At 39.5% G+C, this 14,778-nt stretch overlaps 1 protein-coding gene across 11 annotated transcripts in view; it reads right to left on the reverse strand.

Annotated features, from left to right (window-relative positions):
• EPB41L3 (erythrocyte membrane protein band 4.1 like 3) overlaps positions 1-14,778 on the reverse strand; it is a 179,427-nt gene that overhangs the window by 113,748 nt on the left and 50,901 nt on the right. For all 11 annotated transcript variants that reach the window (XM_037806294.1, XM_037806292.1, XM_037806301.1 and 8 more), the window contains one exon: positions 1,413-1,579. In XM_037806294.1, the coding sequence (XP_037662222.1) occupies positions 1,413-1,568 (156 nt within the window). In that variant the 5' untranslated portion in view covers positions 1,569-1,579. Of the gene's footprint in view, positions 1-1,412; positions 1,580-14,778 lie in introns of those variants that run through there.

Raw genomic sequence — 14,778 nt, forward strand, 5'->3', positions numbered from 1 at the left:
TGAGACCTCCTGGCTCTCCATGGCAAAATCTCTTAGATCAGACAGAACATGAATTTGCAGAGCTTGAAAATAAATATTATTGATACTGCTTAAAAGCAGAATCTTGAAAAGGAAAAATAAATAAAATAGTCTTGTTGTAACCATAGAGTTTAATGATAAAGTAATGTGTTGTGCCTTCCAGGAATTTCACGAATATGCTGATTTCACGTCTCCTCTGACATCTTCTACAATTTCTAGCTTGACACACACTTTTCCAACCTATAAATGGTCAGTAATCTGCAGGGACTCCAGATTTCTTTACCACATAACAGTCGGTACTGTAAAACATGGTGATTCCAAGTTTGAAGTTTTATGTCAAAAGAACTTAAACATGGATTGAGTCAAGGCACAGGTATAAATCACATTTTTGGGGGGAGGGGTTTAAAGAAATATTTATGTTACACCACGACGACTTTAACATTTACAGGGAACATAGCTGCAAATATGCACATATAAAGAAGAGGGAAAGAAACCTACCTGCATATCCTCTAAAAAGCAAGTGCAATTTTAGGGTCAGAGTGACCCCTGGGAAAAACACAAATAGCTCTAACTCCTAGGCTTGAAATAGAAAATTATCATAAGTGGTTTGGTTAGATACTGAAAGAGGGCTTTAGAACAGCCAGGTGCCTTCACAGTCAATTTTGCTTTCATCCTTTGGAGAGTGTACTGTGTGTGTCTTGGGGGATGTGTGTGCAGATTTGGGTATCTGAAAGAAACGGGTACTGGTAAGGGGTGGGGAATTTCAACCCCCACAAAAGAAACTAGGTATCTAGTCTATACAGTTTTTATTTTCATTAAAGAAGCACTGACAAAGAACAGATGAAACCATTCGATAACTAGTATCTTTACCCCTTTATTTAGGGGTGTAAACAATTAACAGAAAATGCTGTCCTTATTTAGAAGTCACTTAATTGTGTGCCAGGCAATGCACCTACTGTTAAATTCAAGAACCAAAGAGCACATCTAAAACCATTTCAGAAAACTGAATGTTTAGCAATACTCTCCCTTTCTCTAAACCTAGATATAAGCAATGTTCTCCAGTCCAGACTTCAGAGTGAATTTAAGTGTTTTAATTAAATGAAGGAGTTACCAAGGAAGGCTATGGAATGCATTCACTGAAAGCCTTAAAATGGCAAAAATTGTCATCTGCCTTGGGCCAGAAGGGGTGACACACATGGCCTCTCATCATCTGCCCAAGTGCTAAGACACCAAGGTTAAACCAGACGCTGCAAAGAGCTCAGCAAACATTCTTGAGCTGGTTTTCTGATGGACTTTCTACAGGGGGTCAGCGGACGCTAGAACGATGTGGGGGTGCAGGGTGGTTGGGAAGAGGCAAGGATGAGGACCGCACTCCCTGGCAATGGGGGGCTCACCTCCTTTTTTACAGGGGTGCTATGCCCTGCAGCTGCTGCAAATTGCTCCAAGGCCTGCTCCCGCTCCGCACTGAGCCCCTGCTGGCCCCGCACTTCCTGGGACTCGGCCTCCTGGTCCTGCTTGGATTCCGAGTCGGATCCAGATTCGGTCGTCATGGTTGATTGTTCTGCAAGAAGAAAGAAGGAAGATCCGATCACTCGATGCTACTACCTTCCTTAGGAGAGACAAGTGGGATGCTAGACGTGAAAGGCTACAGAGAATCCCATGGAGAGATGAGATGCTAAAACCAAAATACAATCCCAAAGCCATAATTAAGCAACGTGTTCAATTTACCCAGTGTCACATGATAAATATAACATGAGGAACCTAGAAAACAAGCTGAGTGAAATAGCCAGATGCAAAAGGACAAATTTTGAATGATTCTGCTTATGTGAAATACTCAGAATTGGCAAATTCATAGAGATACAAAGTAGGTTAGAGGTAACCAGGGGCTGGGTAGAAAGGGGAATGGGGAGTTATTGCTAAGTGTGTATAATTTTCTATCGTGGGTGATAAAAAAATTTTAGTAATGGGGGTGGTAACGATAGCACAACACAGTGAAAATAATTAATGCCACTGAATTGTACACTTGAAAATGGTTAATATAGCAAATTTTATGTTATATCTATGTTGCCACAATAAAAAAATTACCCAATGTATGCCAGAAATTTATAACCGAGGTGGTTGTGCATGAATGGTTCAAAATTAGCATTTAACTAGAAGCAAAAAGTTTATTTGTAGTGTGTAACATAGATTGGTATTTTCATTGTTGTACTTCAAATTATAAAACATACTCTAATGTGCATTGTGAAGATAGGTATTAAATGGTGTTTTTCACTATAGAGTTTATGAGTTATATTTTTGCATAACTCTATAATATACCAAAGGGCTTCTCATTTACTTGAAGTGGTATACTATCCCTTTGCACATGATATTTTTACCATAAAACTAAAATTTAGGAAAGGGAATTAATTAATAGGTTATATTCCAATTAGATTTTTGCCATAAAAGAGCATTAAAAGACATTAAACTAATGTCATGATAATTTAATAACTTGGGTGCATTGAGTTTCAGATAAATGAATTTGTTGCATTGGCTGAATATATATTTTAGTCAGTTTTAAGAATGATACAATATTGGAAGCCCAATTCTCTCTTCCCTTAGTATCTCCACAAAGGGACCCTCTTCTGCCCCTCTCAGCCCTGAATCTATGGATTCTTTCATAAAGAAATGCTTTTCCTATCTGATTTCTCATAAGTCGATTATCTTCTTTTGTATTAGCGCCCATAACTACAATAGTCTTCTTTAGTGACATGAAGTCCATCCTGGACTGGACAAGAGCTGGCCACTGGCTGGAAGGAAGCTGGCAGCACCGGCTCCTCTTATTTCCTCTGAGTGTTCGAAGATAAGCTTATCTGTCCTGTATCACACAAGGAACTCAAGATCAAGAGATCTTAACACACAATAGGCTGATCTTAAATCCTGAAGAACAAAAAAAAGACCTTCTAAAATATAACCATCACCTTCTAATAGTCTGTGAGTCTAGAACTTGAAGTATCTTGTATCTCAGCCTCCATATTTTACATACGAACAAACTGAACAAGATCATAACAAAGGAAATTTTCATTTATTTCCTGCTGTAAATTTTCTGCCCCACCGTTACACATGCCGCTACTTTTAAAGCAGGTTTTTGCTCTAAGCAGCAAGAGAAATACTATGCAAATGGTAACTAGGTCATTTTAGGTAATTTCTTATCTTAAGTATGTAAGGTAAATATTTCAAAACCAGGTGTCTAGGATGGTCATATAATTAATTCCCTTTCCCTAAATTTTAGTTTTATGGTAAAAATATCATGTGCAAACGGACAGTATAACACTTCAAGCAAACGATGAGCCCTTTGGTATATTATAGAGTTATGCAAAAATATAACTCATAACTCTATAGTAAAAAAATATCATTTAGTACCTATCTTCACAGTATACATTAGAGAATGTTTTATAATTTGAAGAGGGACAATGAAAATACCAATCTATGTTACACATGAAATGCGATGTCCATACTTTCTTTTGGGATTACTTTTTATGATCACCAGAAATTATTTTATTTAATAAAGACATATCAACTTGGCAGGCGCTCTACTTCCCAAAGTGTATGTAAATATCAAGTTCAAAGCAGAGTGAGACAGTGATCCAAACAAAACTGTAACAAATTCTCTTCTTTTTCCTCATACATTATAGGCTTTCAAGCAAATCTTGAAAGTAAACATTTTCTCTTCTGTATGCTTCTCCTGGAAAGTGGTATGAGCACAGAAAGGAGAAGAGAACAGGTGGTGGCACTGTAGAATTCAAAGCCTACAGCTGAATCCCACCTTTTGGAACGGGAGGGGTAGTTTTATAATAAACAGTTGAAATTCACGAGACATTTACTGAGTACTGAATATAAGCCAAGCACTGCCTATGGTATAGAAACAGAATATTATGTTGTAACCCTCCTCCTCACCCCAAGTAGATAACAGTCTGCACCAGAAATAGACTCTCCACATAATCCATTTTCTCCACCTTCCTCTTAAGTAACTTAATTTCCACTTTTAAGGTTGGAACACACCCTGGGACCATGAATTGTAGTGATGTGCTTAAGTCTGGGCCAATGAGATCAAGAAAATGTACTCAATGTTCAGGTCATCTTCGTAAAGACAAAGCCACTTGCCCTTTCCCGCTGGCTGAAAAGTCACAAAAACTGCAATTGTTGTCTGAGATCCAGACATGGAAGTGTCACCTTCAGGAGCACGACAGGGCTCCCCTTTTCCAGCCTGGGTCTCTGAATGGCCCCTCGGAACTCAACCCACCTGCTCTGGATTGTTACACGAGACAGAAGTAAGTGTCCTAGCTTACACCCAAACAAATACCCAGTCTACAGACAAAAATTCTACCAAAATACAGATCACACTGTAGTGATTCCCATTTAAAAAAAAAAAAAAAGGTGTTGATCTTTACTGTCTTTTACTTCCTCACTTTCTTTTTACTCTGCAACCCACCCTAGTTCCCCAAGTCTGGCTTGACCCCACCACACCCCAAGGTGGCTCTTGGGGCCAGTGCGTTGGATGGCGGATGCTTGTCTGTTCTCACCTCATCTGACCTCTCAGCAGTCACAAGCCCCGGGACGAGACTTTCCTTGTCAACACACTTCCCTTGTTTGGATGCAGCACACACCACACCCTCCTGCTCTCCTACCCCTCGCTTCTCCTCTTTCTATTTGACAGATAGTTCTTCCCAGACTCCAAGTGTGGTGATGCCCCAGGAAACGCATCTGAGCCCTCTCTTCTTCTCTCTTTACATTTTCTCTCAAGCTTAGGACATTCTCCCCCAGGACTTTAACCATTTCCTATAAGCTAAAATGGTTCCCACATTCATCTCTGCTCCTGAGCTCTGTGCTGGTCACTCTCTGTTTTGAGCTCGAAAACCAGGATCCACCTGCCCACTTGACATTTCTCCATTTGATGTCTCCCAGCTCTCTTTATTTTTCTCTTCCAAACCTGTTTTCTCCCATCCCCATCTTCCTCACCCCAACAAATGGCAATGCCATTCCTTCAAGCCAGAGCTTCCAAACTCACCCCTGACTCATCCTGTTCCCTCACCTTCCTTACCTAGTACAACAGAAAGTTTTGCTGTTTCTAATTGCAAAATAGATCTCAAACTGGTCCCCTTCACCACCCGAGCCACCATTATCTCTTTCCTGAACTCCTTTAATACCCCGCAACTGGTGTTTCCTGCTTCCATTCCTGCCTACTGCTGGCTATTCTCCACACAATAGCCAGTGTAATTGTCATAAAACATAAATTGACCCACATCATTCACTGCTGAAAACTCTTAATGACCTGCCAGTGCACTTCTAATACAATCTATACTCTTAATTTACCATGGCTTCAATAACCTGACCCCATCCAATGTCCACTACCTATCCCTCTTGTCCACAAGATCCAGCAGCAATGGTCTCCTTTTAGCTTCCCAAATTACGTCAGGCTTTTCTGCCTCAGGGTTTTTTTAGAGGCGTTCTAAGGACTGCCCAGAACATTCTTTCCTCTGCACTTCAAACGGCCAACTGCCCATTCCTCACGTCTTGGCTGAGAAAGCCTTCCCCTGATTACGCGGTCACTCTAACTATACTCTAGTGCTTCTTTCCTATAATGCATCAAATTTTATAATCATCCCCTCCCCTGACTTCCTTCCCACATACTCAACGGTTGTAACCATATCTGTATTTCCCAATACTCCCAGTCCGAACACAGTACCTGGCAAATAGTGGGTACTTCATAATTACTTCATGAATAACTAAAGAACAAGCAACCTCATTTATTTCTATATGCATGTCTTTAAAAGTGTAGTAACTCTTCCTCAGCCTTTGTAAAATCTCTCTTGGGTGAGTGAAGAGTAGGTGCTTTCTATGCTTTATAGCTAAGAAAACAGAACTGGGTTTAAAGTTTCAGAACTAAAAGCTCCCTGCAAGGTACAGTACTGCAATTTTTTTTTTTTTTTTTTTTTTTTACCAGAACAAAAGGTTTCCCAAAGACTCAAAAACAAAATGATTAGTTGGTTTAGAGAATCTCTATAAAGCAGTTACCAAAGAGTCACTAAACCATCAATTAAAAAAGTAAAACATATTGAAAATAGAATTATGACATGACCTGGCAATTCCACTTCTTGGTATATACCCTAAAGAACTGAAAGCAGGGACTCGAACAGATATTTGCACACCAAGGTTCACAGCAGCCTTATTCACAACTGCTAAAAGGTGAACGCAACCCAAGCGTCCATCAACAGATAAACAAAATGTGCTATGTACACACAGTGGAGTGTTATTCAGCTGTAAAAATAGGAAAGATGTCTGATGCATGTGACAACATGGGATGAACCTTGAAGACATCATGTTGAGTGAAATAAACCAGACACGAAAAGCAAATATTGAATGATCTTGCTTATATGAAATAACTAGAGGAAGCAAAATTTCATAGAGACAGATTACAGGTTTACCAGGGCCTGAAGGAGGGGAACGGAGAATCAGTTATTGCTTGGTGGGTACAGACTTTCTGTTTGAGGTGATGAAAAAGTTGGGTAATGGATACTGGAGATGGTGGCACAACATTGTGAAAGTAAATGCTACTACTGAATGTACATTTGGAAGTGGTTAAAATGCAAAATGTTGAGTTATATACATGTCACTACAATAAAAAGTTAAAAAATCAAGTAAAACATAAATGCCAACTAGAAAAAGCTTTTTTTAAAAGATGCCCAAATTTTCTTATGGCAGTTCTTGCATATAAATCATTTCTTATTATTAAAAAAATTGACACCATCAATATCTTTTTTACTATTTTTAAGGAAAATCATATTTAGGATCTCCATTGTTATTGTCATATGTGGTTCAGCAAATACTAGCTATAACTTAATAATTAGAGGTAAAACTTGTTATAGAAGCAGAAAGCCAGAATCATATCTCAAAATATAAATGTTTCAGTACATTTTACTTTAAAATCCATATATAATCTTTATACACATAAAATATAAAAATGATCAGCAGCCAGTAAGTTGCCATGTATGATGTTGTGTGAATATTTTTATGGTCTTCTGCTTCCTTTTTATAAAATGAGGGAGTCAGACTAGAAATTGGTGATGGCTTTGGTTCTTTCCCAATGAATGAAGTGGGGGTGGGAATGGAGCTTGGAGGAAATGGTAAGACAGGAAACCCTGCAGACCTTTTTTCAGTTTAAGCCAACAAGTCTTCAGACATCTCTTCCATGATCTTGTACAGCTTCCTTATTACTTTTTAAACATAACAGCTTTTTGTACAAATGTAGAAGTTGTGTATATTCCTCTCATACCAATGCACTCTAAACTTTGAAAGTTGTCAAAAAATGTGTTAAGAAAGGAGTATTTCTAAAAACATGGCATCAGTCCCTAGACTCAGTATTCATGAAGTAGAAGGAAAAAACTAATAAAGTGAAACCCAATTTCCAGCTTTAGTCATGAAACCACTTTAAATCTGCTTTTGCCTTTATTTCCATGACGCCTCCTCAAGGCAGAAGGTCAGTTAGTCACATGTCGAATAAAAATGCAAAATGGATGGGGCCCAGCAACTTTACCTACCAACTATTCAAAAAATAAAATAACTGATCATAATTTTAAAAATATAATACCGCACCACGGAATACCTTACCTGTCATAAATCACGTAAATCACCAAACCTCAGACCTCAAAACAAATTCCTACACCCTTGTCAAATATTTCCTACATTTTATTCTGTCCAGCAGTATATGCATAGTAAAATGAATGAAAATCGTTGCCGTCATTTGACTAATTTTAATAAAACTCATTGCTACTGAGAGAGAGTAAAGTAATAAGCCTTAAAAATGTAAGGGTTTTAAATTCCATAGTTTCACCAGAATCAATATCTAATTCCACATATCTAAAAGGGCATAAGTTCACATTGTACCTACAAGTAAACCAGTACTGATGGCCGTGATAGGCAAATTCAATTTCTAATCTGTTTAGCAGTTTTCCTCCCTACCTATATGCCAATATAAGCAAGCAATGAACAGAGTTTTAATATTGAAATTAAAACCATAAATAAACATAAGTTACTTCCAATTTCAACTTTTTTTTTTAACCAATTCTATAATGCACTTCCCCCACTCTGTCACCCAAATGCCAAAATATTTTTTAAACAATATTTTCATGATATTTACATAGTTTTGGTCTTTTTTCTCACACTCATTCTTTGCTCTCTTGGATGATCCTTGCTATTAAAATAGCTCATTTCCGTTTCCAACTCACTTAAAAATTATTTTCCAAGGCTCCCATCTCTGATATATTCACTTTGTGAAACTGTGGATTATGTTTCGGCTAGCAGAAGTATAAACAATTACCCCTGCAATTCCCAACAGAAAGTGATACAAAATGTTTATGCTAAACTCTGACTTAAACAGCACCCTTTCTTTGTAGAACTAAATTTACCTTACTCTTTGTTTTGCTTAGACTAAAAAGGTTTGGATTCCTAGAAACTCCAAACCCTAAAAGTTTGTAAGTAAGCTGAGGTGATGGCAAGAGGAACTCTTTCTCTTTTAAAGAAACACAAATTGTATTTCATTATGCATCTCTCAGGGCTTGCAAATGAGATGGCAGTGAGCTTCCACGGAAGCATAGTGCAAAGGGAAATGAAATCAAACAACAATTCCCAATCCAGCTCACCTACAGAAAGATGGCCATTGTTGTGCATTTGAGGCTCCCTCCCTTTTCAGATGTGAGTATAAATTTTTTATTCCATAGAAACAAGAAAGCAAGCCAATTTATTCTCATCTTTTTCACTTATAGAAGTGGCATCTTTAATATCTCCATCTCCTAACTAAACAGCTGCAAAACTAGCTTCTGTATTCAAATTTACCTGCCTCTCTTGCTGCTATGAAAAGCTAGTGGTGTTATTAAAAAACACATATCTAAGCCATAGTATGGGAAAATGTTCAATATAAACCTCTGTTATTTATATAAGACAGGAGAGGAGCCTTACTGAATAAAAAAGCACTTCATAAAAGAAAAACCTTCTGCACCATTTGCCTGCCCCATGGGATGCAGGAATATGATGGACAAATTTTAAAAGTCAAATTTTTTTTCCTTTTCTGTTTCAACTATAAATTTGTAGGAGATGCCAAAAGACCTATAAAGACTCTGAGTTCAGTATTTCTGATTATTGAATAATATCCAACAGCCCACCAAAAACTGGACTAACAAAGTAGAAGACAGTGATATTCTGAGGCCCCTCTTCTGGATTTTTCCTATTTGCAGTTAAAAAAAAAAAAATCACTGTAGTATCATCTACCTGAAGTATCGCAGTAATCAAAAACAACCTGCTCTCGGACTCACACTCCACTGTTCTACAAGCCCTGTCTCGACCCTACAGCATGGTCCTTGCCCTCTACTCTTCCTTGTGGCCAACCTTCTGGAAATAATTTTCTTCTCATGCTGTCAAAACTTCCTCCCTGATGTTCAGTCTTCAAAGCTTCCAAATTATTCTAGTACATCTTACTAAGGCTACACACGCCCTCCCTACAAGTCAATCAATCCAATATGACATTCCTTCTTGTGTTTGCGTTCTCCTTGGGTTTGACACTTGACTGATTTTCCTTCTACTTTTTCTGGCTACTCCTTGTCATTGCCATTGGTACCTCTGCCTCTTCATACCCTATTTTTACCATTTTATCTATAAAAGTCACAGTTCTTTAGGAATCAGTCTCACTCAACAAACCCTCCTTCTTGGAGAGCTCATCCACTTTGTATCAAATACCATCAACAACAATTCTGAAATACAGGTTTTGCAATCTGTCATCTCTCTATGAATTGAAGATCGATCGATTGATCAATCTATAAATCACTACTTCACACTTCTCTATTTAATCTATCTATCTATCTATCTATCTATCTATCTATCTATCTATCTGCAGATCACTATCTACTTCTCACTTCTCTACCTGGATATCTCAGAGGCACCTGAAACCAAACATTTCTAAATACAAAGCCTTGAGGTCCTCCCCCTCCCCTAATATGTCCCACTTCTGGTGGTCCCCAATTCAGTAAGTGGTCTCCCTCTGCTAGCTGTGCATGCCGGGAACCAGAATACCACTTCTCCCCTGACTCCCTAAGCCCCAATCCACCTCAATGCCTATCAGTTTCACTTCCTGAGTCCACAGGAGGAAGACGGGACAAAGTGCAAGGCAGAGGGCACCAGCCAAGCAGAAGAGAGCATGAGCGATCCTGGGGCACTCACCTGTGCAAGGGCATGTGATCCACCGTGGCCGGAGCATAGGAGGGTGTGGGAAGCAATAACGGATGATGAGAGGTCCAGCGAGGCCTTCAGATCCTCACCAAGGAGCCCTCATCTCCTTACCCAAAGATGACCCTGGCAAGGATCAAGAGCAACTAACAGCTGACTGGGTCAGGCTGACTTTTCCATTGCTTCAGCTCAAAATAAGACCAAACTGAGCACAAACAGGCCTTGATGGGGTAGCAGCGGGCAAGTTACTCCCCCAAGCACAGAAACAGTGGAATTAAGGACTGGTCATTATTAAATATTTTCAAAAACTTGAATCACTAAGTGTTTTATCTAACAGCAAGGACAATTATGATTTTACTTTATTTTTTTTTTTTTTCAAATAAACATTTTGGCCATACTAATTTCAAATCTGAATAGCCAATATGACAACTCCTATAGAACTGAGTGGCTTTTTAAGCTTATAGAAGAAGCCGAAAATTTGTATTTTTATGATGAGAACACAACATTTCAAAACTAACTTTCTCAATGATTACTGTCCACCTGCAAAGGACCACTAACACCCTGCAACGTGGAGAGGCTGATTCCACAATGCTGTGCATCTACAACCCAGCGCTGGGGATTAAAAATCTAAACAAGACCAAAAGAAGAGGCCCGTCCTTGCTTCAAGGAACGTGCATTCTGACAGAGCACCCCGAGACTCACGCCAACCACAGCCCCCAGGGGGCAAGGACCCTGCCCCAAGAAGGGGCTTAACAAGCCTGTCAGGAAAGGAGGAGCTTCTTCCGGAAATCAGCTGGGTTTGCTGGAAAAAACAAGCACTAGCCTTCAGCCCCGAGTTAAATAATTCATTTTAAATTTTAGAAGCAATTAAAAATCACACTCTTTTAGGAGAGGTAAAAAAAAGGAAATTGGAAATACTAGGCGAGCGGGAGGTGCCTTGAGAAGGCAGCTCAGGGCTAACTAGTCAGAAGAAAACTGGGTTCCGGCACCAACTCGGCTACATGCTCTGTGACCTCAACGGAATTTAGCTTCTCTTTTGGTTCTAAAAGTCTGAAATTCTAGGATTTCTAAGACCCAGAGTCACGGTTGTATCAACAGCATCGAATCTAAGGAAATGTATCCTCTAAGATAAAAGAAGATATGAAGTGAATTTTACTGACTAGCTCCAAGTGTATAAAACTGGGTTTTAGGGCAATTGACAATCCTTAACACTCAGAAAGCCAACCTTCCCATATGGATCAGGAAAACAATTCCTTCACTATTTCAGGCTCTTAATGTTTTATTTGTATCACTGTAACGTTTTATTTGTACTTCACCCAGATAACCTAAGAAGGTTGAAGAACACTCTCAGTTTACACCTTGGAAAAATCTGATTTATTTTCAGTAAGCTTTTAGCTTTCCTTTTTTTACGTTCAAAATATTTAGATTAGAAAAACAAATGAGTGCAATTTAGAATACAAATTGATACGGAGAGTATGTAAGCATTCAACTTATCAATATATATTCCTATTTCCAAATCCAACTGAAGTCAAATAGCAGGGTATCAAAATATCTCTACTGCTGAAATACCAAGAACATCTGGTTTTCCCACAAGTCCCCCAAGTACATTTCAAAAATGTACTTCAGCTGGCTCCCCTTGAAGGGCAGGGATTTGTGTTAGTGAGGGGCTTTAACAAGGCTCATTAAATAGTGGCAGAAGAGGAGGGCACCTGAGGGGGAACCCACTTGGAAATCAGATCTATAAAGAGGGTGACAGAAGAACCAACTTGCGTTCTGCTCCAAGGATTTCTGAACTGCAAACACTCTCCAAAGCAAGGAAGTTCCCAAACTGGGATTCTTGAACCCCAGAGGCTAGGGAACGAAGGCCGAGGGACCTGTGTGTGTTGTGAGGTCTCAAAGGAAACTCTGCACTTGGCAATGATACGCCAATGAAGTTTCTTTGCTTTTGGTTGGAAATTAATTAATCAATCAATTAAGGTCAAAAGTAGTGACTACGATATTTCTCCATTTTATTAATACATGCACTAACAAACATTTACGGATTTGCTATTCTGAGGCCTGGGGACATACCAGGCAAAGAACAACAGGGTCTCTCTTTTCCTGGAGACTGCCTTCTAAATAAATGGGAAAAAATTAAAAATGTTGGTGAGAGATAAATACTAGATAATCCAATCTAGTGTAGATAGGTGACTATTTCAGATTGGGGGGTTAGAGAAGACTTTTCCAAGGCACTGAGGCAGAAATTCAAGTACAAAGAAGAATCAGCAATGGGGAAGATACAGGATCTGGGGATAATAGATTCCAGGAAGGCCAGTGTGCCCAGACCCTAAGGACAAAATGAGCTTGGCGTGGTCAGGAATCTAAAGGCGGCTGGTGTGGCTGGGATGCAGGAGGTGCAGGGAAGAATAGGGCAAGACGAAGTTTAACCAGTGGAGCACTGCAAGCCAGTCTATAAAGCTCGAGTTTACTTCCAACGCAATGGAGCATTCTACTGTGAGGAATCATAGGATCTTACTGATGCTATTAAAAGACCGCTCCAGCTTCTAAGTAGAGGAGCAAGCGTGGGAGGAAGGAGCCCCGTTTCTAGGCTACAGCAAGAGTCCAGGTGAAAGAAAATGGCTGGGGTACTGAAGTAGGAGAGATGCAGAGAAGTGACTTCCAGAAGTCCTTCTAATGCAGATGAGAAGCTATCACTGGAGCTTTGATAAGAGAAGGGAAATGGACTGAGCCGGTCAGAAAAATCTCATATAAATATTAGGTCAATTATAAATGTAGAGATACCTAGAGGTGAAAAGATGGCAAACTAACACGTTCTCCAACAGGTCCTAAGGTAGGAAGCCCACCAACAAATCAAATGTCAAGTTTCAGCCTCTATCCTTAATAAGAGTTATGCTGGTCACTCTTTTTTTTTAAAGAGCAAGGATTGAGTTTATTGCCTCAAGTACAAACTGTCCACTTGACTAGAACTAACTTTTCAGTGGTTTTGGGAAATTCCAGGATTTGGGTTCAATGTGGTAATAGTGCAAGGTATTACTGTTAGAAATATTATTTTTAAAAATTCAATTTCTACCACATTTCTTCCAATAAAACTTAGATGAAACTACCCAAAAATCTGACAAAATAGAGAAGTTAACATCTGTAAAAATAATAATCTAATACCTCAAGTTTACAAGGCATATTTCAAACAATCTTTCTTTTTTTATATATTCATTTTATTGAGATATATTCACATAACATGCAGTCATACAAAACAGATCGTATATTCGATTGTTCACAGTACCATTACATAGTTGTACATTCATCACCAAAATCAATCCCTGACACCTTCATTACCACACACACAAAAATAACAAGAATAATAATTAAAGTGAAAAAGAGCAATTAAAGTAAAAAAGAACATTGGGCGCCTTTGTCTGTCTGTTTGTCTGTTTCCTTCCCCTATTTTTCTACTCATCCATCCATAAACCAGACAAAGGGGAGTGTGGTCCTTATAGCTTTCCCAATCCCACTGTCACCCCTCATAAGCTACATTTTTATACAACTGTCTTCAAGATTCATGGGTTCTGGGTTGTGGTTTGATAGTTTCCGGTATCTACCACCAGCTACCCCAATTCACTAGAACCTAAAACGGGTAGTCTATATTGTGCGTAAGAGTGCCCACCAGGGTGACCTCTCGGCTCCTTTTGGAATGTCTCTGCCACTGAAGTTTATTTCATTTCCATTCACATCCCCCTTTTGGTTAAGAAGATGTTCTCCAGGATCTACATTCCTCCCCAGTAGTCATATTATGCTGGTCACTTTTAACACAGGAAATCATTAGTGAGCCCTGCATCATCAGCAATAATTATGACAATTTTCACCTCTTCACCTTTAAGTGAAAAGCAATGCCTGGCTTTTTTTTTTTTTTTTTTGGCAATGCATTTATTCATGTGGTGTTAAGTGACAGCTCCAATCTTCAAAAAAATGCAAACCTACCAGCCCTGCCCAGATCAAGATGGTGGAGTGAGAAACTTCAGGGCCCCAGTCCCCACAGAAGCTTTGACCAACCAAGGAGAACTGGCACAAACAACTTTTCCAAAGCTCCAGAAAACAGTGAAAAGATTGCAGTAATAGGACGAGCATCAAGTCAACAAAAAGTCTACCTAAAAGCAGTGGTATCTCGTGGCACCCCTGCTGGCCTCTCCGCCCCCTGCCCCATGGCTTGGTACAGAGCTGGTCCACACCGTCAGTACATGTCCCTGGTCCCGGTTCCAGAGGAAGCAGAGTGACTCTTGTGCTCACACGGGGAGATGCATGTCTAGCCCAATCTGCCTGGTGATTGTGTGAGGAACTCACCATCCCAGAACTTGCTCACAGAGCTCTCCTACAGAATGCTATGGGAAAGAAATAAAACTGTGGCTACCTGGAGAAAAGGACTGCTGGCTGAAGGACACAGAGTGCAGTGCCTGGGACCATGAGGAAACTGTTTCTTGGGGAATTGGGGACATTCGTACGAATGTGAATGGGGGA

Source organism: Choloepus didactylus, chromosome 16, assembly GCF_015220235.1.
Source record: "Choloepus didactylus isolate mChoDid1 chromosome 16, mChoDid1.pri, whole genome shotgun sequence".
Classification (NCBI taxonomy): domain Eukaryota; kingdom Metazoa; phylum Chordata; class Mammalia; order Pilosa; family Megalonychidae; genus Choloepus; species Choloepus didactylus.